This window comes from Lutjanus erythropterus, chromosome 3 (genome assembly GCF_056507025.1).
Source record: "Lutjanus erythropterus isolate fLutEry1 chromosome 3, fLutEry1.hap2, whole genome shotgun sequence".
Taxonomy (NCBI): domain Eukaryota; kingdom Metazoa; phylum Chordata; class Actinopteri; order Lutjaniformes; family Lutjanidae; genus Lutjanus; species Lutjanus erythropterus.
Window position 1 is genome coordinate 26,443,248 of NC_139319.1, and position 24,669 is coordinate 26,467,916.

General features: G+C 40.3%; 1 protein-coding gene across 2 annotated transcripts in view; it reads right to left on the bottom strand.

Annotated features, from left to right (window-relative positions):
- The window catches only part of ntn1a (netrin 1a), an 80,936-nt gene that overhangs the window by 5,330 nt on the left and 50,937 nt on the right, over positions 1-24,669 (bottom strand). Inside the window, exons 4-6 of one of the 2 annotated variants that reach the window (XM_084715624.1) lie at positions 16,272-16,421; positions 12,689-12,742; positions 1,717-1,791 (exon numbers count right to left, since the gene is read on the bottom strand). In XM_084715624.1, coding sequence (XP_084571750.1) covers positions 1,717-1,791; positions 12,689-12,742; positions 16,272-16,421 — 279 coding nt within the window. The remainder of the gene's footprint in view (positions 1-1,716; positions 1,792-12,688; positions 12,743-16,271; positions 16,422-24,669) is intronic. The other variant, XM_084715625.1, reaches the window with a different exon arrangement.

Below are 24,669 nucleotides of genomic sequence, written 5' to 3' on the forward strand. Positions count from 1 at the left end.
TAAAACAGACAGTGGAGACATGGATTAAATGAAATGATTTAACAATAACTTGACTTATAAAAATCTTTAAAAACTGACAAGGCTGAACATCAATCACAGAGCATGTTTTAAAATGTATTTAATTTGAGAGCAAGACTACTAATCAGCTGTTCTTATATGAATAATATATATATATATGTATATATATATATATATATATATATATATATATATATATATATATATATATATACATATATATATATATATATATATATATATATATATATACATATAAGGGTAAATGAGGCAATGAAAAGAAACCTTCTCTACTGTTTTTTAATTAAATTCCACTGATCCTCAAAGTTCACACCGTCTCTTGTCTAACCCCCCCTCATAAAAATATCCTGCATCTACCCACAAAAACATTGGTGCAAAAGAGGAACTTCCATTTGTCTTTTGCCTGCTGTTATCTCAACCATCAGTACCAGCAGATTCCCTACACTTCACACACACAACACATGCCAAATCAATTGGGAGACTCTCCTGGAGATGTACACACATGAGGGTACTCAGTAATGTGATGAGTGATGGTTTCTCCAGCAGCACATCCTCATGTCTGTTTTTATTTCTTCACCCTCAAATAAATGCTGCCCGCCATTATCACTCAGACGTTACATTTACTGATAAAATTACTGATTGTTATCTACAACTGTAGATTTATACTAAAATTTTAATCCAATATTGAAAGGCTGGTAACTTTTGACCAAACCAAAATGCTATGTTATGTAGCTGGCACATTCATGCATGAACTGATCCATATTTCAGAGGGTTTCACACAACATCAGCAGCAAAGGTAGGCATTGGTGGAAGAGGAGGTGTCTATAAGCTTGACCCCCTAACTCCCCCAAATCCCTGCAGAACAAAGCCAGGGCCTGTCCGTCAAGCTGCTGAGGTATGCTGCAGGATGCCGCTTCTTGGTTGACCGGTTCAGCAGCCTGACTTCAATCAGGGGAGGGGACAGAGGGAGGGGAAGAGGGGAGAGGTCATACGTCTTATCCACACCTTGAATGGTGTGGCGGACGGACGGTCACAGGAATGCAGCGAGAAGCGCTTCGATTGTGGGGGGAAGTGAGCTGCCTTAATGAGGATCTCTTAGAGAGCACCCACTGTCCGTCACACTGTCTCTGCTTTGTCCGCCCGCCTGGGTCTTAAATGCCTGTTTGGAGACAACCCTCCCCACACACACACACACACCTTTGCCTAAATCTTTATCCTGCCCTTTCTCTCCTTCTGTTTGTCTGCTCCTCTCTTCCTCCTTAAAGATCTGCTGCCTTCTGTTTGATCCTTTGTCTCTGTCCTCAGAAAGCTGGAGTAAGCCATCAGTGAAAAGCTTCCCCTGTAAACTATAGCAGCTCCCCAGCAACATGCTGGACTGGGATCTGTGGATGAGATATATTCTGGGTCCAGGACTTGGTGCAAAAGAAGAACATACGCTTATCCCAAATAACAAATCCAGCACATTTTGGAGGTGATTCCACTGCTCCCAAAAAGTCTTAAACACACTATTTTTTCCTGTAGGAGAAGAAACGTATTTTTCATACGGAGCCAAGTCAGAGAAAAAGGAGGAAACACAGTTGTTTCTTCCATCAGACCACATGTTTTTAAACTTTCCTGCAAAACTGAATGTTAATCCAGGTCATCATTAAATGGACTGTGTGTTGCCCGTTGACTCACCGTAATCTTTCTTGCAGTACTTCTTCATGTTGATCTTAAGTTTGCCTTTAGATGCCTTGCAATAAGAATCGCAGTCTGCAGGAACAAGAAGGGAGAAAATACAGTTAGAGGGCTGGAGGGGAAAAAATATTTTTACTAATGTGGGAAAAATAGTTTTGTCAATAAATAATTAATTGTTGGGGAGTTCAAAACATTCTCACTTTTAGTCATTTTTAGAAAAAACAAATATGAGGGCCTACAACCATGTATAGTTTGCAAATCCACAGCATGCATGGCTCCTTTAAAAAAAAAAGATTATAGAAATCTGTAAAATTGTTCCCAGAATCTTGTCAAAAAAATATTTGGTCAAAAAACTCAAGAATTAACAGTTTATTACAAATGAACAATTACATTAAAAATTTAATAAAACATATTTTGTCATGTATACTTAGTTGCTCAAGTAATTAATAAGAATAAGTATCATTGAACATTAATGGATAAATTTTACCATAAGTCATCTACCACAAACAATCAAACAAACAACAACAAAAACAAATCAGGAGAATATTGCCTTCAATGTTAAATACAATGTGAAATATACATTTATTCATGTTATTTTCCCCCCTACATTTTAAAGATGGTGTATAATTTCTACCAGACTGTAAGACATGTAAGTGTAAGTAATATTTTCTTTTTCTGAGATGAGTATTAACAAATTATCCAAGTCTGAAACTTTAGACAGCTGCATTAGCACCACCTTTAGGAGAAGTCTTCTTGTGTTTTATTTTTGTCCTGTCATACATTTTTGGGAGTAGACCAGACTTCTGTATTGTGCATGTTTGTTCACTGAAATGCTGTCTTAGTAAAGAAAAAAGACAGAGGAACAACACCAGCAAAACAGACATCTGCCTTTTGGGTCCTGTCACTGACAGAGGGAAAGAACGGTTCCTTTAAAACAACTTTAGAGAACAATAATCATGTCAGCACCTCTGGCAGCAGCTCTTTTACTGACTGGTTGACTCATATCTGTTTGGTTTGATTGTGTTTTCTAACGGGACAGCTGTTTTTAAGAGGATTGATTAAAAGGCGTGTGTTTTTGGTTGTGGTGGAGGCACGTTTACCCTCTGACCACATCTGCAACCTCCATGTGTGATGGTGGCTTAGAATGGAGCTGATGGTGCTGGCAGTGGTGTAGGAGAAATACAATTGCCATCTACACACTGACTGCCTGTCAGACTGTGGGAATGAGCTGGGACTCTGCAGACCACCCTCCACCCACTCCGAGCCCCACCTCACTCCAAATGTCCCCTCTCTTGTCACCTCAGCCCGCCGACCTCCTGAAAAAAAATCACCCCAGGATCACTTCAAGGCCCCGGCGAGGACCATGTCAAGCTTTTGCATTTATTGCCGTGCAGCCAGGGGGGAGAGAGCACCGAGGGCTGGCAGCTATGGGGGAGTGGAGGGTGGGGGGGGGGGGGGGTGTGTGAAGGGGGTCAATGCCACACAAAGGGAGGTCAGGAAGGGAAAATTAGCCATCCATGAAGCGTTAGGCAGAGGACCCTTTTTTTGGGGAGGGGGGCGTCCACTCTGGGGCCGTGAACAAATAAATACCTCACGCAGGCAGAGGGGTCACCCAAATCGCCTCACAGCTCTCTGCTGCTCACACACTAACACACACACACACACACTAACACACACACACACACACACACACACACACACACACACACACACACACACACACACACACACAGATACACTCGTGTATGCAGTTAAATGTGATTTCAGCTTGGTTTAATATTTTCATCTAGATAACAACTATGTATTACATAATTAGCAGTTTAATGATAAACCACAGTAAAATTTCCAACAATTAATATTACTTTTTGAATTTTAAATTATCATTAAAAATACATTTGATTATCACACTTAAAAAACCTACAGTAAATACTGCCCAGCAGTATATTTGCTAACTCAAGAATGTTCAATATATATTTTATGTGCATGAAATCAAACAGAGCCTTAAATAAAGTTTGTGTACTTCATGTGTGGTGGAGGTGAGAGAACACATGAAAAACTACCCTGATTCAAAATGGACTAAAGATGAGGTTGATACTTACTACATACAACGTGGACTGAAGGACAGCTCTGTATTGAGGACATGTACAGTGAGGAAGTAATCAGATCCTTTAAGTAAAAGTACTAATACCACACTGAAAATACTCCACTTCAAGTAAAAGTCCTCCAGTCAAATAATTTCTTAAGTAAAAGTATTATCAGCATAAAGTGTAAAAATTAAAGTAGTCATTCTGCAGTAAAATTATGCCTGTTAGTGTTGCATTATAATATGTGATGTTTTTGGACAAATAGTACTACATTAATGTGTCTGTTGCAGTTTACTGCTGCAGTTTACTAATATTTAAGATTGAGCTCAGCAAGATCAGCATATTTTGGCAGTGTCACTGTTGGTGTGAGCACCATGTATAAAAAGTCAAGTTTTTATGGCATCAGAAAAACAGGCCAGTTTTGCAAAGTAATAGTTGGCAGGCTGGAAAGGTGTGAGGCACCCTGACTATAAATGTTAAGTTTAGGCAGTATGAGAATTTTTTTAAGTCATAAAGGAACACAACATTCAAATTCAACACATCTGGACATAAATCACTGAACAGGAAGGATATGAAAAATTATAAATTTGAAAAATAACTAGTGACTAAAGCTGTCAGGCAAAAGTAAAGTGGAGGAAAGAGTACAATATTTGTTTATGAAATGTAGTTGCGTAGTAGTATATAATTGCATAAAATGGAAATACTCAAGTGAAGTATAAGTACCTAAGATCTGTACTGAAGTACAGGACTTGAGTAAATGTTCTTAATTACCTTCCAGCACTGGATATGTAAATTAAGCGTGTCTATATTTAAGGAAACATGTTTCTCTTTAACATCATCACACTGTTCATCATACTGGGTTGTGTTTTTAATTATTGGATGTAATTTTTGTGGAGGGCTGACCACACATGCATTGCAGATTATAACTAACCCTGTTCTTTGTCCAAATAGATCCATGAGGATCTGCCATCGGTTTTATGATAGATTACCAGGAGGAGGAGGAGGCAACAGTATATCCCTCCCTCCACTCTGCTGGCCCCAGCGCTCCACAGGGTATATAGCTTCAGTGATTGCCCCATGCTACGCTGTCACGCTGCCAAACACTTACAGTGCTGGCCAGTATAATGTGACATGAGGCCATATCATGAAAAAAAAAAAACTTTTTTCTTCTCCTTTAGCGGTCTCCCAACTGGCATAAATTGGATCCAGAGTCTTGATTTGGTTTACACTTCAGTGCTGCAGGTTGTAATGTGTAGAGTAAAAAAAAAGAGGGAGGAAGGAGGCAGGAGAGCAAGAGATGGATGGACAGCGAGTGGTAGTGGAGCAGAGTGATGGGGTGATGGAAGAAGGATTGCAGCTTTCAGGCAGCCTGAATATGAACAAACTTCATTGTTGTGAACAGATCTTCACTCCATGCCTTTACTCTCCTTTATACTCTGTTTGAATGAGGTTGCCAGGGGAACGCCAGGACAAGAAAAAATGCAGGGAAGGAGGCGGGAGAATAGATACTGGTAGAGAGCGAAGGGGTGGAGAGGTTTACAAAAAAAAAGAAGAAGACAGGAGTGAAGTTTATCAGGGGGGTGGGAAGAAGAAGAACCCCCAAATCAGCAAAAAAAAAAACCCAAAGCAAGCTGAGTAGCAAGGCCACAAAGCTGGATCTGGTGGTAGTAAATACAGAGAGTAACAAAAATAGGCAAAGTAAATGAAACAGAGGAGTCTATATGAGCTGCACCTGATTACCATGTAAATGATGGAGGGGGAGCTGTGGAAAGGAAGCTTTGTTTTCTCATAACCCCCCTTGATGCCATCATGATACTTTCCTTTGATAGCCTTTCGTTCCCCATTAGTGTACCCCTGAGACACAGCTCCAAGCCCCGCTGAGAGCACCCCGAGATCCCCATTTAGGGCCAGGCAGTCCCCTACCGTGAGGACAAATGTTCCCTTTGTGCGCACGTTACAAGCAGGGGAAGTGGGAGCAGTCCTGTAGCACTGAGCTAAAATGTGCTTTGGGTGTTCTGAGTAGATGTAGTTACTACAGCGCTTTGTTTCCTGCCTTTCAGAGCACTGAAGGAGTGCGTAACTGAGAGGTGGACCTTTGGCCCTTCTATCAAAGTGCTGTACAGCCCTTTAAGCTAATCGTTTTCATTTGGGAAGCTTCTAACTAAAGCTGCTCCAAGACTACAGTGACTGTACAGTTTGAGCCAAAGCTTTACATGGCGCATAGACAGAAGCAAAACTAAGCTTATGTTAGGTTCAGTAACAGTGTTAGGTGGTAGTACAGTAGTACATAATAAAACATGCCCAAAATATGACAGTGGTGGTGGACAATGCTCTGTACAAGCTTGTATACATGCACTGCTCTTCTGTTTACTGACCCTCAATATCATCCAGGTCATAGGTAACATGTTACATGTTACTACTATCAAAGAACAACGATGTTTTGTTACATGCTCTGTCTCATACTAATGCACTAGGTACTCTTTAGCATCTGTATGAAACACTGCCAGAAAGACTTTGTAACACATGGTTAACGTTGTGAAAGTATCGCAGTTTCGTTAGGTTTAGGCACCAAAACTACTTGGTTAGGTTTAGAGCTCCCTTGCAAGAATGCTTTCAGGTTCACAGATACTGTTCTGGGTCCTCGATGGATGTTAATTATCATGGCAGTGTTAGAAGCTTTAGAGCTTTGAAGCAATCAGGTCAACCATAACTTTAACCTAAAAAATATTTGTGATAAAATCTCAGACAATAACAACGGCTACAGTAAAATGAAAAGTAACGACTACTATTGCTGATTGAAGCTAATATGAATGCACCTGATGAAAAAGAAAAAAAAAAGAGCTTGTTTAAATTCAAACTTCCAAACTATTTCTAGAGTCTAAAATATGATGGCAGTGATCCAACACATTCAACTGGAGGAAGAGTTTATTTAAAGATTTAAACAAAGGCATGAGGTGGAAAAAAAATGTACATTTCATCAAGGCGAATCAAGCAAATATTCTTTGACATAATTGAAGCCCAGAAATCTGTACACAATGCAAAGTCTAGAGCCATTATTGCCAGGCTGTGTTTTGTCCTTGAGTCCGGAAAAACTCAACAGGGTTCTGTAACACTGATGTTCAGTTCTTCCTACAACATAATCATTTTTGCATGAAGAGATTTCAGGGTCCCTCTTAAGCCTCATTCATTTGAATAAAGCCACTACAGTGGTGCAGCAGGATGCCACCGGGGAGAAGAAGGCTCTGACAAAAAAGCCTAACCTGGCTCAGCTTTTACCACAATGAAATGCAATGTCATCTCTCAAGGTGCTGCGTTGGACAATCAAATACATGCACAATCCCCACAGGATGACTTCACTACTTCAGTTGATGATTTCACTAAAATTAAATGTACCTACACAACTGAAATCTGATGACAAGTGGTCTCTCGAATCAAAGCAAGGTATGAACAGCGATCTGTATCAAGTAGATCTACACACACAATAGATATTCACTACCTAGATATGAGACGCTCAGTGTGGACGTGGCCACAGAGGCAGGGCAGTATCGTAGGTACCAGAGCAGCGAGACAACGAGGTGTAACTGACAGCTCAGGAGGAGGGCTTTTCTCTCTCAACCAGACTGATTGAGAAACAAATTGCAGCAAATAAAGCATGTAATTAGATTATGGAGCCCAGTGTGCTGCTCTGCTCTCGCACCAAGCCGTAAGTTTGGACCCTGTCCAGAAAAAGACGGAGAGAGAAAGAAGAAAAGAAAGAGAAGGAGTGCCCCCATCGCTTGTCCCATTGTGTTGTCAGAGAGTAAAAGGTGGATTGTTTTCAGGAGACAACAGGCAGTGAAGAGGCTGTTAAAGAGTTCTTGACCCGATTTGAGATTTCACTTTATGGGTGGCGTGCAGTCGGTTCTGATGAGCTGGGTCGTCCTCGGTTACTGTAACTGATGAGATTCAGATGAGTCAGCAGGGACTCCTGTTGCTTATCACACAAAGCTCAGACACAGAGAGGCGAGATAACTCTGCCAAAGTTTCCATGTCATTAAAAAACTGTTTGGGCACCAAAAAGTAAGCTGCATGCAATGCTTTTACATTGATAATGAGAAGTTGATACTGAGCTGTTCTACGCTCTTAGAAATAAGGGTGCCAGTGAGAACCATAAAAGGTTCTTTGGCTTGTCCCCTCTTTTTGTTTCCAGGTAGAACCTTTTATAAAGGTTCCCCTTGGATCTCTTTCAGAAGGTTCTACCTAGCATCCAACATAAAAGGTTATACCTAGAGCCATCTGTGAAAAGTTTCATCCAGAACCTGCTATGAGGGGTTCTGAAGAAGAGTGTTGTAAAGGTTCCATTTTGGACCCTCTCTGTGGATTCTGTCCAGAATATTTCCATCTTCTAAGGATGCTCAAAAGATCCCACCCTGAGTTTTTTTTTTCCAAGAACCCTTTTATTATCCAATGGTTTCATCTAGATCTTACTCAGGGGGTTCAGACGAGAATCCTTTTATATTCCAAGGGCTTCATCTAGAACCCACCCAGGTGGTTCTACCAAAAACTCTTTTATATACCAAAGGTTTTAGCTAAAAGCCACCCAGGTGGTTCTGCCAAAGACCCTGTTATATTTCAAGAGTTTTACCTAGAATCCACCAAGGGGATTCTGCCAAGAACCCTTCTATATTATGGTACAGAAAGCCCTTGGTACTATCTTTCAAGGACTCTTTCTTCCAAAGAGGGTTCTTTGAATAAAAAGGGTTCTTAATGGAACCTATAATCTTACTAAGAACCCTCAATGAACTTTTTCTTCAAAAAAAGACTTCCTCTTTGGCAAATAGTTCCCTTTTTGAACTGTTATTTCTAAGACTGTACTTTTGGTGCCGCTTCCTGAAAACTTACTTACTGTCTTTTCTCTTCATTTCTTCTCTCAGTACAGTTAGGTGGCGTAAAAAAGATCCCATACTGATGTGACTGTAAAGTGTGGCGGAGTCGGCGAGTACTGAACAGGGTGTGTGAAGTGAGACTCATGTCCAAAAAATCCAAGGAGGGGTCCGCCACAGATTGTGATCACTTCCAGCCTTAGACAAAACGCGCACACACACACACACACACACACATACATATGACTGAACCTCGTTACCCTTATGAGCCTCATCATCGTCACTCCAATTCTCCTTCTCCTCATCATCATTAGTTACTTTCACATCCTGTGTATCCTGACAGGCCTGGGCGGCCATCACAGGTCATCAGTGGTTAATCTCCTCCACATTTCGTTGCTGCGCAGACGTCTCTGTCACGACCCGTGGGAGTGGCGACTCACACCATCCGTGACCTACCAGCACAATGTGTGTTTTGTCTGGGCCACACCATCGGAGGTATTCTCCATGCATTCCAGCCCTCCGTGTGGTCGAGAGGGGGAGAGCTCTGCTGCAGGAGACAAATTAATATCCACTCCATTTTCCCTCACACAAAAATACGTCCCCCCTCCTTCGTTCAACTGAGGCGCAACAAGGCACCTGCCTCACAGCTGTCAGCCCAACACCACCCTTGTGTCACATGCACACACACTTGCGTGTTTTCCCTTTTCCATGTTATTTATTACCAAATTAACTGTGTACATGTCTTAATTAATTCTCAAATCCAACTTAATTTCTTCAGCATCTTCTTCTCCTCTATTCCTTCATACTGTTTCCTTCACCTCCTCCATCTACTCACTCGTCTTTCTTTTTCCCATTGTTTTTCCCTTTTTGGTATCATTTTACAATAAGGCTACATTGATATTGATGTATATATTGCTTATTATGTTTTAATTAGTTTGCAAACACTTCATTAATAAACAATAATAAACAAGTAAGAACACAGTTTTCATACATTGATGTGGGCTCACTATTTGGCAAGATCCAGTTACTGCTTACTACAAATTAATCTTGCTAATGAACATTTTTAACTGGCAAAACGAAGCCTTATTGTAAAGTGTAAAATGATGCATGCTGAAAATGTGTTAATGTATGAATCCGGTAATCTTATATGTTAATTTGATATGCCAAATTTAACATTCTCACTATTAAGATATGTTGACGGTGGTTAAATGATAGTAACTTATTAACAAATATCTGATGAAGCTGATAGGTATAAATACTGCTGATGAAGAAGAATAAGTAAGCTGTAAGCAATGGGATCTGAAGCTTAACAGTACAGATAATTGTGATAATGACAATAAAGATCTTTCTGAGCCTAATCTCTGTTTCTCATACAAGTAATACTACTAATACTAATAATGGTAATTAAGTAATTTTCAAACACATGTAATATTGGTGGTGGGGTGGAAAACAGTTTGATATCATGGCCAAGCAAGAGGTGCGTTTGCTTTAGAACCTTCTGAGGAGGCTCAGAGGGTAATCTATGCATCCTCTGGGCCTCCAGCCCGGGTGGTCCAGTGGGACCCTGGGCTACTCGTGATTCTGACGTGGCTGACACAGAATGTCCATCAAGGTGCTCCACCTTGCAATCTGCTTGATTTCAACCACTCACTCACTGCCCATTATACATATGAGAGGGAATTCCCAGAACTCTCTGTCGTGATTAGATTATCTGTACGGCTACATGGTCTGAGCCATTACACAGTCTCCTTCAGGTTGTGTTTACATTAGTTCAATGACACAGTTTAATCAATGGGATTATTAGCATTAAACCAGGATGTAGCTACAGGCAAAGATTTCACATAACTACAGTGAACTAGAGAGAGAGGTAAGGGTATCATTTTCATACACCTCCCCCCAACAAATGACCAAAACATCTTTAAGTGTTACAATACTGAAATATAAAAGTAATAAATACTCTGATCAACACTGCATTTATTCAGTTACAGTAACAAAGTAATACAGGTCCATCTCTCACTTATCCAGTAATCCTTCAATGAGGTGAGGAAAATTTCCTACACCCCAAAAGTGGACAGATTCCTGACAAGGGGGCCCAGAGAAACTCCAGATATTCTAGCTCAGCACCACCCACAGCGTTATGTGAAGACAAAGCGTGAAACAGAGGGAGACGAAGGAAGTGGAGGAGAGCGAAAGCAGGCTGAAAGAGAAAAGAAAAGAGGTGGAGGAGGGTTGGGGACCGGCAGTATTCTGACTGTGCTGTCAATCGAAGCTGTCCGGGGAGCGTTTGGGACCTCAGAGGGCCCAACAACAGCTGCAGGAGCCTCTCTCTCTCTCTCTCACACACACATGTGCACATATATGTGGGCCTCCTGCAAACTCCATGGGTGAGACAGAGCAAACAGGCACTGCCAGATGACTCAATTTTTTCCACTGTGAGGCCAAAAGATAAATTTTTCTCATTCGCTTTCGCTCAAATCTCGACTGAGGATTTTTTTTTTTTTTAAACAGTAAGTTCAACTCTCTGAACAATTGGTTTGTTGTTTTGTTGTTTGTTTACAACAGGTTTGAATTTCTCATTCAATCAAGCAAATTGCACGTTTTGGCAAATGTTTGCTAAAGAGTAAGTATAACTGTCTAAAGTTTGCACAATAAACACTTGCACATGTCTTGCTGAACAAAACTGATGAGATGATTCTCTGTGAATTTGTAAAACTCTTCACAACTTCCAAACTTTCTTTCTTTGTTGGAGCCATCACACGCAAAACAATCCATTCAATTATCAAAATCTGTCAGATGTGAATGTATATTCCATAAATATCTATGACATGGACTGTTTGTGATGTCTGTTAAACTGGTAAATGACCTGAACTACTGCAGATTTCTTCATTGTTACAGGTTTTTTGTGGCAATTTTTCTGGTCACTGTATATGACTTTACATGAAAGATCAAAGATGAATTGACTATTTACATTACAAGTAACACATTTCTACACAAATAAATAATAAATAAGAAAAAACATAAAGTAGCAGTTCACCCCTAAATCAAGAATACAGATTTTTCCTCCTATCTGTGGTGCTATTTATCCATCTAGATTGTTTTAGTGTGAGTTCCAGAAATTTTTAGATATTGTTTGTAGAGATGTTTGTCTTCTCTTGAATATAGTGGAACAAGAAAGCCATTTGTTTGTGAGCAGTTTCATGCAGGGGCTACTTTCTTGAGAGAAAAAGTTCCTACATGAAACTGTTCACAAAAAGGTCTGGATTATCTTGAGGAAGTGGGGCATGATTTTGGAGACATTGCTGTATTTATTTATTTTTTTTTGAAATCTCCAAAACTGCAAATCATACCAAAACATAGGTGGATAAATTAACGCTACAGGCCAGAAGAAATATATGGATTTTTGATTTGATCTGTCCCTTCAAGCACAAGATGCAAGCTTTTGTGCTTCACATTTGTTTGAAAATAGCTACAACAGCTGAAATTCAACCAGATAGATTCATAGATCGAAACATGAATCAACAGGTTAACAAATGGAAACAAATACTATAGACTCGTGCGCTAAATTGCAAGATCCCGGACCGTCAATCAGTCTTTCCCTCACTTCTCTGCTTCAGACTGAAGAGGGAGTTCTGAGAGATGAAAAATCATCAAATCAGGCAAAGTGCCAGGCCCCCATGCCGTACGCTGGACCAACACCCCACTGTGCCGCAGTTAGACTGATTAATTGTGAAAGTGTGAGAGATTAAAGGAGGCACATCCCAGGGTTGCTGCTAATAGATTTAATATTCATGAAGCCCTAATAAGGAGGGGGAAGGCATGAGGGAACCAATTTATCCCGCAGTCTCTTTTTACACTTGTGGAAAAATATTGTGGCGAGGTGTGGAACTGTTTGAAAAATCCCATAATCCATATAAATACTTCCACAATATTCTCCTCATCTTTATTTGATCTTATACACATGTGTAATCACTTATAGACACATAAAAGAAAAAGTAAAATAAATGTTTCACTCTCAGCTGTACTCACCTGATGGCTCCTCCGTACTGCTGGACGGGGTTGTTGGAGGTGCAATTGGAATCTCTACTCCCAGAGCAAACATGACACAAACACAAAGAAAGATCAGTATAATTATTATGTGAATCCATACAGTACATGTGTTTGTCTTTGTGCATGTTGGTGAAGTGTGCATATTTGATAAAGAAGGATATAAGCAAACAGATCAAGGAGATAAAAAGATATATCGGTGTTAAGGGCTTTGTGATTTTCTTTTTCAACAGACAAGTTTTTAGTGTGAATACATAAAGTTATGTGTGATGGATCAGATCAAAATGTGTTGTGGTGCACTCGTGGCTCCAGGGTTTGAGACCATGACAACCCAACATCCCTTATTTGCTTTCTCTATCTCTTAATTTTGTGTTAGCTCTCTTCTCTCTACTCACATAATAAAGGCATAAAATGCTGAAACAGTTCTTTATATGGTGACAATAATGTGTGTAATCTTAGAATTAAACTGTGTATCACGTATATACAGGACCATTGGGCAGAATTTAGTGTTATTTTGCAGATTGGAAAAAAAATACTCGTCTCACTCTCCTCTTCAAAGCAAGTATAAGAACCTATGGTGACTGTAAAGCTTGTTAAAAAACAATATAGGCCCATTCTAGAGCCAGTGTTTGATTTGTCCATTCTGGGCTACAGTAGAAACATGGCAACTTCTATGGAAAATTACCTGTGCCCTCTGGAGATCTAAACATCTCATTCTAAAACACAATTCTTGTTTTCAGGAGATTATACACTAATGAAAACATACTTACTATATTCTGTTTCCAATAAATACCTTTAAATCTGACACATTGGACCTTTTTGTGACATTCAGTGAGAAAGTTGTTTTCATCTGAGGCCCTTTTAATTTCTCTTTCTTCACTTTCTTCCTGCATTCTACAAACCATTAAGATTCTGGACATTCATATAAAAATATAATGAAAAAACTGATATATCATCTGTCTATTAATTTCAGTCCATATATCAGCTTTTTTGGGTGTCATTTTATTTTGATAATTTAATGATGCTCACTTGAGCTGTGCACCCTCACTCAGCAGTACGGTACACACCCACTGGGCCCAAGACCAAGCTAGAGAAAAACAGCCTGTAGAGACAGAATATTTTCACATCTAACTTGGTGAATGAAGCATATTTTTAGATATACAAACTTGTGCAAACGCATCAGGAACTGATATGGGGAGCGGGTATCATTTGGATTTCAACTAAATTCTGATCGGCTTCAGTTCTTAATAATTCTTGATTGCAATTCTTTGAGTGTCTTTCTGCATTCTTCACAGCAGGGTTGTGTGAAATGCTTATTACCACTGACAAATGGAAACAACAACAAAGGAAACACTGAGCTGAGCTAAAGTTAGCCAGACAACCATAACAATGCTGATCTTTTCTTCAGGCTTCTTGAATATTTGGGGGTTTACTTAGGTTACTTTGGTGTAACAATTGAGCATCCCATCCACGTAAAGCATTTTGTAGTGAAACATTTACTAAACTGAGCATTTTGATAAGACAAATGCATTAGGTGACAGGAAGACACGCATGCATTCAACTCATGTCTATGGGCATAGACGGATAGCCAGGTCTGTATACTGTGGGTCTTTTCCATACACGATTTAATTTGAAACTTTGGCGAGTTAAATTTGTGTAGGCATTAATAAACATTAATTAAAAAATTAAACTTAAAACTAATGATCTTGGAATCAATTCTTATTTGGAATTGCTTCTTGATGTCCGCCTCTACTTTCCGGTTGGAAAATTTGTTGCACGTTATTATTGTCTCTCTGCCCCTAATTTTGTTTCCGATCTCCACTGTTGAGAAGGTTCCATCATTTACCTCATCTACCTGCTGGCTCCCAGTTGGATCCTGCTAAATGTCTCAATGAAGTGTGTCTATTGTTATTTTATACTGTCTACCATCTTTAATGAATCTTTCATTATTGACTTATCATTTCTCTGTTTCATCTTCCTCCCTTGTACCATGCTGCTGTCTGATTGTCCAAAGACTTGATTCTCTCAGCCCTCCTTCATACTCTGCTGAACTCACACGTGGGTAGGAAGTTGACACTCGGAGAAACCATGCATGAAGAACGGCCCGCTTATCTCCAAAGGAGCAGGATGGCAACAGAAGATATAAAACACACATAATGCCTTTTTGTTACTGTGGGCATGAGGGAGAGAGGGGGCCTCATCAAAAAAGTCTGTGCAGAGCAGCGGAGGGGAATACGAGGGCGAAACCGCAGAGATGTATCAAAGACACATGCAAGGAAAGAGGTCGACACGCTGAGGAAAGAGGTGCACAACAGTGGTGGTGTCAGCTGTGCAGAGGTGAGGACTGTGTGTGTATAAGGGAAGAAGAAAGAATCAAGTCTTTTGATTGAGCAAAATCAGATTTTCTCAGCTGGGATTGAATGTACAGAACATTTATGTCTAATGTGCAGCATAAATCAGAATCTGTGGACCGATGTGGGGTGCCTGTTGTTGACTTCTGGACATAATGAGGCTTTCTCCCATGACAAATTGGTCTATAGAATGACTAGAAAAACAACTGCTGCCAAAACAATGGCGCCTGAAGCCCAGAGGTCCCCTCGCTGATGTTGTTGATCAGTAATCTTCCATCAGCATTCAGCCGCCACGCGTGCCAGTTTAAATAATGAGCCTGTTTCTCATAATCGACTCATGCAGATTTATGGCCGACAGTGCTGGAAGGTGTACACGAAATCAAAGATATAATAAGTGAAAGTTGGCAAGCGCTATCGCTGAATCTAACGGAGGGCTGTTAATATTTAAACTAGATTCAGTCATCAGAGAGGGACTTTATTTCCACCTCACAGGGATCACTGCATGTTTGACACCTCAGTTCTTACTTGACATTCCCTGGAATCAAAGATATCTGATAAGTTGATTTAATTTATTCCTTTATGGGACCTCAGCCATGGATATCCAGATTTATTCCCCATAAGCATTTAATTCCTAGTATCTAATTACCATGGCAGCAACATGAATTAAACAGACAAAAGAGCCAATAAATATCCACAAATTGTCATTCGCCATGCAGCTTGAAGTCTACAAATTCGGGCTTTCCTTTAGTCTTTTTTTTTTTTTTTTTTTTCATGAAGGGCGTATTTTGGCTTCTAAATGGTCACTGGATGCTGAGAACAAGATTGATTTTGTAATTCAACCCAAAGCTTTCTTTTATCTCAGACACTTTGGGGCTCAGAGATGCTGGTGTTAACAGCTCTGAGTCTTTACTCAGATTTATGGAGACCAACAAGCCGAGGAGGCTGCGCTGCCGTAACCTTGAGGTTCAGTTTAATGGTGTGTTTATTTAAGCTTGCAGATTTACTGGTCAGAAAACCAACAGTCGGACACTAAGCACTTGTCTGAAGAAAAGGATGAGAGGATTTAAGCAGTGTAGGAGTGTCTGCCCTTACAGTGTGTGTTTTTGTGTGTAGCGTAGTGTGTTATGTATTTCAAATGTGTGCACTCGACCTGAGGCCAGGCCGTAATGCTCCTACAAGTGAGGCAGATGTGGTAAAGGTTGGTTTCCACGTACTTATGCAGGGGGCAATGGGCGAGCGGCTCTGCTGGTAGCCTTTAGCACAGCGGTTGCACGTGATACCAGTCACGCCGTCTTTACAGGGACATTGTCCTGTGGTTTGGTTACAGGTTTTGCCAGCAGCACCCACGGGATGGCAATCACATGCTGTGAGGAAACAGAGGAAGAAAGAGAGGCACAGTGAGTGGTCACACACACACACACACACACAGACAGACACACGTGGGGAGATACAAACATGATCTATCTATAGAGAGTGCAGGTGGGTACACAGCGGCAGTGGTGGCAACAATAATAGAGTGGTGAGAGACAGGTGGAGGCGTGCACAGAGAGACAGAGGACGCCACAGCGCTCATTTTTGGAACAAATGTGGCATCATGACAAAAAGAGCAACACTTTAAAGGAGCAATATGTAACAAAGGTTCAATCCATTTAAACTATTTAAAATACAATCTTTGGTTGAAGAGAGTTGGCTGCCTGGCTTACTGCCTGCCAGACTCTATTAGCATATTCAACTCATAAACAGACACTAACTCATTCAGTGAACATTCAGCATTAATTTGAACTCTAATTAACATGAAAGGGGCAAACAATAACACAAATTACAGGCTGGAATAGCTATTTCAAAGGAGCACACCACTGCTGTAGTGTTCTTATATGACATATCAATGTTAATTTTATGATTTATTGCAGTAAATATATTACTGATTATTCCTTTAAGTCTGTAGACATTTCAGCATTGTTTGCTAATTCACTAATTAGCATGTAACTATCACATCTACCATAATTAAAGCTGCTAAGATTCAGTGTCAGCATAATCTTTAATCATAAATGTGTGTGTGTGTATGTGTGTGTGTGTGTGTGTGTGTGTGTGTGTGTGTGTTCTTCATGTGGCTGTTTGGCCTTGGTGTGTATGCCAGTGTGTGTTCACTGTGGGACTGCAGCTGCATGTGTGAGGTAAAGAGAAAGGGGTTGCGCATGTTTACCAAATGATAAAATAATGGAGGATAATCCTAATTGCCTGTTTCTGATTTCTGCTGGGCTTTGAACGTCGGCCCAAAAACGTCTGTCACACTTCCTCCCAAACTTGGGGGGTCTATCGAACACATATGCTTCAGGAATGTAATCATTTTACAATTGCTCTCCCCCAAATGCAAGCCCTTAATTTCTTTCACAGCCAAACCCCTGTCAGGTTTGAAATGGGTGCTGAATAATAGTTGTCTGAGAGTTGTTTCTTTTCATCTATTTCTGGACGGCGAGGTAGTTGAATTAATAGTCTTCCAAAGAGTCCGCACAGTAAATCCTGACAATCTAATCCAGACCAGAATACGTCTTGATAATCCATCAACGATTTTCACTTCTTTGCTCTGACAAAAGTGCTGTTTGTCACTAAAGTCTCACCACTATATTCCTCATCCTGTAAGTGTTATATTTTCGGTTTCCTATGGAAAACCAGTGATGCCGACCTCAGCCTACGGGTTGGGTCTGCTCATTTGCAGCCCCTCCTTTAAGATTTTTTTCTGCGTTGTGTCACTTGTCAGTCTGAAAACCTTCAAAGGAAAAGTTGAATTATGTACGATGAGGTTTGTGGGGGTATTTAGTGGCTTGGCCTGTTTTGTTTTTAACCACACAGACTGTTCAGCCCACTGTACAAAATTACAGCTTCAAAACAATCTGTTAATTTCAGCCAATTGCACTGGAATTAGTGTTTAATATGTACAAACGTCAACAAAAACTAATAGTAGTTTAATAATAATTAATAGTGAAGCTTTTGCATACAATCAAAGCCAAAATTTCTCTTATATATTAATTTAATAGATGTTTTTCACAGCAGCCAGCTTGACATGAAATAGGGCTGGAAACACACGTGTTACCAATGATGCTGATTAATGTTCCGTCGGGGAGCTGCTATTAGACCCTGTTACACTCAATGGAACGGGACCTTAAAGTTCCCATGAGGTCAAAACTGACAGTTAAGTATTTTTTATTACATATGTATTGGGCTATATGTCACCTATACATCAGTATCTGCCCCAACAGTGACAGAAAATCATAATGTATATTTTCGGGAATTTTAAGGGCATTTCAGAATTTGTTTTGTTGATGACTCACCTTGCACTTAAAGGGCATACACTAGATTTGTGTCAAATGAAGTGCTGTCTCACTTATGATCAGGGTTCAGGTTACACAGTGGTTTTCGGGGGAGCCCTATGTTTCACCACGAAAACATGTCACCTGCCCACGTATACATGGAGGTGTACAGCAGCACAGTCAATACATTTTACTGTTACTACTGCAGACAGTTAATACTGTCAATAACATTTAATAAACATTACATATCAACAACATTAGGTCACTGTTTCAAAATCAAAGAATAATCAGTGCAAACAATTAAAAACCTACAATTAAAAAAAATACAAAATCACCTTAAGGGCACAGACAAATAAGAAGAATCACACATCACATGACAAAACAATGAAGGTGAACATTTGTTCAAGATTGTTAAGCAAACGTGTGTGTGTGTGTTTTTAACTACAAATACGGAGACTTCTTGTGCTGTTTAAGGAAAATAAAAATAAAAATAAAATATTATCTGTAACACTGTAAATTAACAATGTTTTAGAACTCCCCCTAAATGTCTCAAAGTAAACTTTCAGGGAGCTCATGTCCTTTTCAGGGGAGCCGAGCTCCCCTTTGCTCCCTCATAATTTGAACCATGCTTATGATGCATCAGAGTAAAATATACTGAACAAAAGCGCGATTTTATAACTTTATTCACTGATTTGGATGAAAGTAGGCAGAATTTTATGGAGAAAATATTTTCTGGGTCCCTGCTGATGTCCTCTGGCTGCGCAGCTTCAACTCTTGCTTAGTTATTTACAGAACTTACCAGGCAGACAGGTAGCTTTAGCTCACTTGTTGGTAAAACAGCTAACCATAACTGTTGGCAGGCAACAGCTGCTAACAGTTATGGTCACAGCAGCCTCCCAGTCAACACAGCTGGACCAGGACAGAAAAGAGCCTCTGAGATTGGCAACAAATACAATGCCAAGGTTGTGTACATATTTTCCTGATGGAAAGATAGACTTAACTTAGCTAACCACTAACTGCTTAGTGCAGTTAGCTGTGACTCAGCGGTGGGGTGCTGGGAGCCAAACCCAGCAAGAAAACCACCTCAGTAGTCTATTCCCTGTTGTCAAACTGGCCGGATAAAACACTTCCGGTAAGACAACATTACAAAGGACAGTGATGACGGTGAGTGGTTTCACAAAAAAATAAACTAAACTACGATAAACCTATAACAAATTGCAATGTTCTTGTCTTGTAAAATAATCTTTAAATCTTTTAATCCTTTCTTTTTTTTTTTCCCAAGTAAGGACCCATGAGGCACACTGAAAGCATTTTGCTAGTCATTTCATGGGAACTTTAATCAGTATCATTAATAACACGTGTGTTTACCTACTTTCATGTCAATATGGCTGCTGTGAAAAAGGTCTATAGATTAAATAATCTGACAGCAAGATGTTATTTGATGACAGATGTTATTTGATTGTTTTCAACTAAAGCGTCACTTACAGTCCAATGTGTTCTTTATCTTTACTTTGAACTGGAGCATTGATATGAAAAAATGCTCCACATTACAGCAGCAGTGAAGTGGTAATGTAATCCTGAATCTGTTCTCTCTATGAACAAATGAAGTACTACTAGACAGCTGTATACTGTGGGTAAAGTCCATACTTTGGGGTTTCAGCAGGCCGTCTGCTCTCTCCTCACACACACACACACACACACACACACACACACACACACACACACACACACACACACACACACACACACTCTTTTCTGCTTTTATCTCTATTGCCTGTTTCCTGTGATTCAGCTTCTGTTGCTGCTCTTATCTGTCCACTCTGTGTGTGTGTGTGTAGGTGTGAGTGTGTGTGTCAGTACCCTCTTGTCAGACTAAGAGAAGGCCTCCTTAAAAGTGTGTATCTATTAGTACCTTTATCAGACCAATCTGTCACCGCTTTCATTGCTTAGTTGTGTCTAGCTCAGTGAGGAGGAACAGCACACACACGCACACACACACACACACACACACACACACACACACACACACACACTGAGGAGGCCCAATAAACAGCGTGCAGGCCGGTGGAGCACGTCTTCAGGCCTGTAAATTTCAGAGCATGTCAGAGGAGTTTGAGGCGCAGGGGGCCAAAGTGCGTTTCTGGTGGGAGCTTCAGAGAGCTCCGTTTATATTTTTTAAGAGCGTCTGCCTGGTAACCATGGCTCACGGCCTCAAGCCTGCCAGTAAATCAAAGTGCACAGCAGCACATGGTCTACAGGTGGGAAACACTCCAGCCTGCCTCAATCCTCTGACCGACTGCCTGACCCGCTGCCCGGGCTGCATGACAAATTGCCTGACTCCCTCCGCTGGATGACCCACCTGTTGGCTTAGAGGACCGACTTTCCTCTGGAGGTGTGAGTGAGAGTTTCTGGTTTAAGTGTGTGTCCACTTAACAGTTAAGTGGCTGTGCGCTCTGCTTCATGGCTACTACAGATGGCTCGGGGAGATATGGGGACAAGAGAGCAAGAGGCCCTTTTTTTTTGTCTCCGCACTCGGAGCGAGGAAAAGTGACAGAAGTTTATGATAAGGAGTGTAGATGTGTGTATATAAGAAAACCTGTGCTCTGAAACTGAGGGATTAGTCCTGTATAACTGTCATGTTTCTGGATGAAGACAGGATTCCTAAAAGAAGCTCTTGGCGTCGGGGGTTGCATATAAAAGAATGAAAAATGTTCTTGGTTAATAGGGAGAGTGGAAGGCGTTTTTTCAAAGAGATTGCACAATGTGAGAATTTTGAACTCTGCCAATCGTTTACCATAAAGCTGGTGTTTGAAGTCTGAACTCCGCTCCCCCCATTTGGTTTGTGTGTTCTGTGCCAATAAGAATAATTTGTTGGCCCTGGAGTGAAGCCAAGCTACCCGAGTCTGTGTTCTATTACAATTAGGTTTCTGCTCCTCCACAAGTATCTTTGGAAGGCAGAAAGAGATAGTGTTATTGGGTTGTTGCACTATACATAAACAGCTCTCTAAATGCCGTGTTTAACTCATAGAGGGTGTGTCTCGCTTGTTGTGTTCTTTAGTGTTTTATTGATCAGAATAATAAGCTTCAACGGCCCGTACAGTCATGCTTTTGGCCACAGAGTGAGCCTGAAATGTTGGACTTGTTTTGTGAATGATGTTTGATGCACAATGCTGCACATGTGCGTTGTTCTAAATTAAAAACACACCGATATCGGCACATCCAAAGCTTAAAGTGAAGTCATGAAAAACAATATTTTTTCAAATCCCAAGCAGAAAACATTTTATATGCAGTCAATAAAAAAAAACCCTACTGTGTCAATGGAAGACATATGCTGCGGAGAGGGGAGTGGGGTTTTTAAGCATGTTATTCTGATTGAAACAGACCATCCCTCAATCAAAGCCTAATTTCCCCCTGTATGCAAAATATGTTCCTCATCATCCCACTGACCGATGTAATTGTATGATGGTTGATGTTCGGATTTGAATGTGAAGGCCTGAACAGAAATCTATCAGTCGCAGAACCAGCTCCAACCTGCTCAAGCTTGATTTTATTAAGCTTAGACGGCCCTCTGAGGAGGACTAATCAGGAGCAGGGCTCATTATTTAGCAAAGACCTCTCATGTAGTTATCATTGTCATTCAACATATCATAGACCCCACATCAAGACAAGTCTTAAAGCTGCAGTTGGTAAACTTCTATAAAAATAACTATTTGTCATATTTGCTGAAACTGTCACAGTACATGAAACAGATAATATGTGAAAAAATCTGTTTCCTCCAAGTGCTCCTAATGGTATTTTCAAGATTTTTTCATTCTAACACTGAAAGAAATGAAATATTTTATGCGTACCTCATTTATGTGCAAATTTTCCATTTCAGCTTAATGTGAGAGCCTTATAGCATAATTTTCACCCCCTTTACATATGAAAATAGCATGTTTCAAACAATGCAACTGTCATTGCCTGCATACTTCCACTCATCCTTTACATTGGCATGCATTTTAAGTGACACATCCACTAGACCACTGCTTACAGTCAAAAGTTACCCCAAAGAAGAAGAAGAATCAAACATTTCTAACAACAACAAACCTAGAGGAGTACATAATAATGTACCTCTTGAGAAAGAGGCAAACTGGGGGCATCGTTATAGACAGTGGTGGTTTGTGCAGCAGTTAAATTCATTTCACTGAGTAACTGATGACGAGCATCATTTCCAATATTTGTGGATTACTAAAACTTCTTCATTGTGTCCTGTAGTTGCGTCTTGCTTGAACTACTGGCTACACTGCTACTGCTCCGTTTCATATGTAAGCTTTGAAAGAATGTGCAGAAATATGGACAAGAACAGTACAGACAGAAGGCTTCATCCAAATCTGTAAGTTATCTAAAACTAGCATATATAAGCCATTACTACCTTTTCCTGCCATTTACCATTGTGATTTCTCTCTCTCCTCCTTCTCTTCTCTGCTCTGTGTGCTTACACCAGAGGGCTTCACACACACACACACACACACACACACACACACACACACACACACACACACACACACACACAGCAGAGGAGAGGAGACACAGGTGTTAATGAAAACTCGTAATCTAAGTTCAATAAAAGCTTTACAACAGTAATAAGTAAGCAATCCGTCTAAAACCAAAGATACACAGATGTCAACCCCAAACCATTTGAACCAAAGCTAGCCAGATGTGTGTATCACAGTTTGCATTCTAACTAGCACTGATATTTGCCTCTGGAGAAACAAATTATTGTATTATTGTATTGTTACTCGAGTTGATGACAACTCACATTATTGTAAGTGCAATAAAATCTTCCCCAAACCAGTTAAGCCAAAGCTAGCCAGCTAGTGAGCTAACTCCCACACACATGTGTGTCTTGCATACTGTTGAGGCGTAGTGGATTCTTGCAAATGCCATTAGGAGTACTAGGAAGAGCCAGAGGCAGGGGCGCTGCCAGGGGGGGAAAAGTTAGGACGATTCTAAGGGCCCTTTGAGGGCTATCAATATTATTTTAATAGTATTATCTATCTAATCTTTCAGGGGGCCCAAGATTTCTGGTGGCGCCCCTGGCCAGAGGAACCTGTTTTTTTTTCACATATTATGTCTCATTTTCACTCTAAGAAATGAAGATGCTAACGGAACCATAAAGTGTTCATGTCCCAAAGGAGAACTCTTTTTGATTCCTTGAAAAACCTTTTATACAAATTCCATTTGGAACCATTGGGGTTCAAGGGTTTCAACAGTCACTGAAGAACTCTTTTTTTTTTTTTTTTTTTCAAAAAAAGGGTTCTTTGCATGAAAATGGTTCTGACTGGAATCCATAATCTTCCAAGCAAACAAACAAACAAACAAACAAAAAAAAATCCTGACAAACCCTTTCTTCAAGAAGGCTGTTCTTCAGAAGCAAATGGTTCTGGGTTGAACTTTAGCCCTTCAGGAAGAACCCTTTTGAAACCTGTATTTCTAAGAGCATATTACTGTCAGGAAATAGTGACAGTTTCAACAAATATGACAAAAAGTTCTTTTTATACAAGTTACCAACTGTAGCTTTACAGAAATCTCTATCTTTAAAAAAATAATTGGGTTTTAAAGTCAGTACCAGGGTGCCAAACGGGGACAAAAGATGGCTGATTAAACTCTCTGAAGACTTTTCACTGTAGAGTAACATTTGTAATCCGAGTTATATGTCAGGAGTGTTCAAAGACCACCCAATGTGCTGCATCCCTTGGTCTTTTCAAATCTCACCTTTTTAAGTTAAACTCATGGCATTTCTCTGTCAAATACTCTGAATGTGTTTTATTCGTAGGTTTCAAACAGTTAAAGATTCGAACAAGAGCTTGAAACATATTCCATGTTTACACTCTGACTCAATGAGGGGTGAAGTTATAAATTTCGGTGTGTAAATGTAGCCACCGGGCACGGCTCACTCCTCAGTTGAGGAGCTGGTGCTCTCTTTTACTCCTAATGGCCTCCTATGGAAATGAGCTGCTTTCGGGGAGGATTGTATTACGCATATAAAAGCAAACTCTTGTGCTCCCCGACCTGCGCTCATTCTCTTCCAAAAGCCACAAGGCAAAAGGGCTCTCTCCCTCTCTCTGAGTTCAATAAATAACCAAACCTCTTAATTGCTGTCACTTCAGTGCAGCGCTCATACTGCTTGAGGAGTGGACAGAAATTAGTTCTGCGGTTTGAGTTTCATTGAATTATCTTGAGTTATGATGTGGTAAACCTGAGAGAATTTGGCAGGGTGAGACTTTGACAACACACATAGGTGTTTGACGCAGGGAAAAAGCTG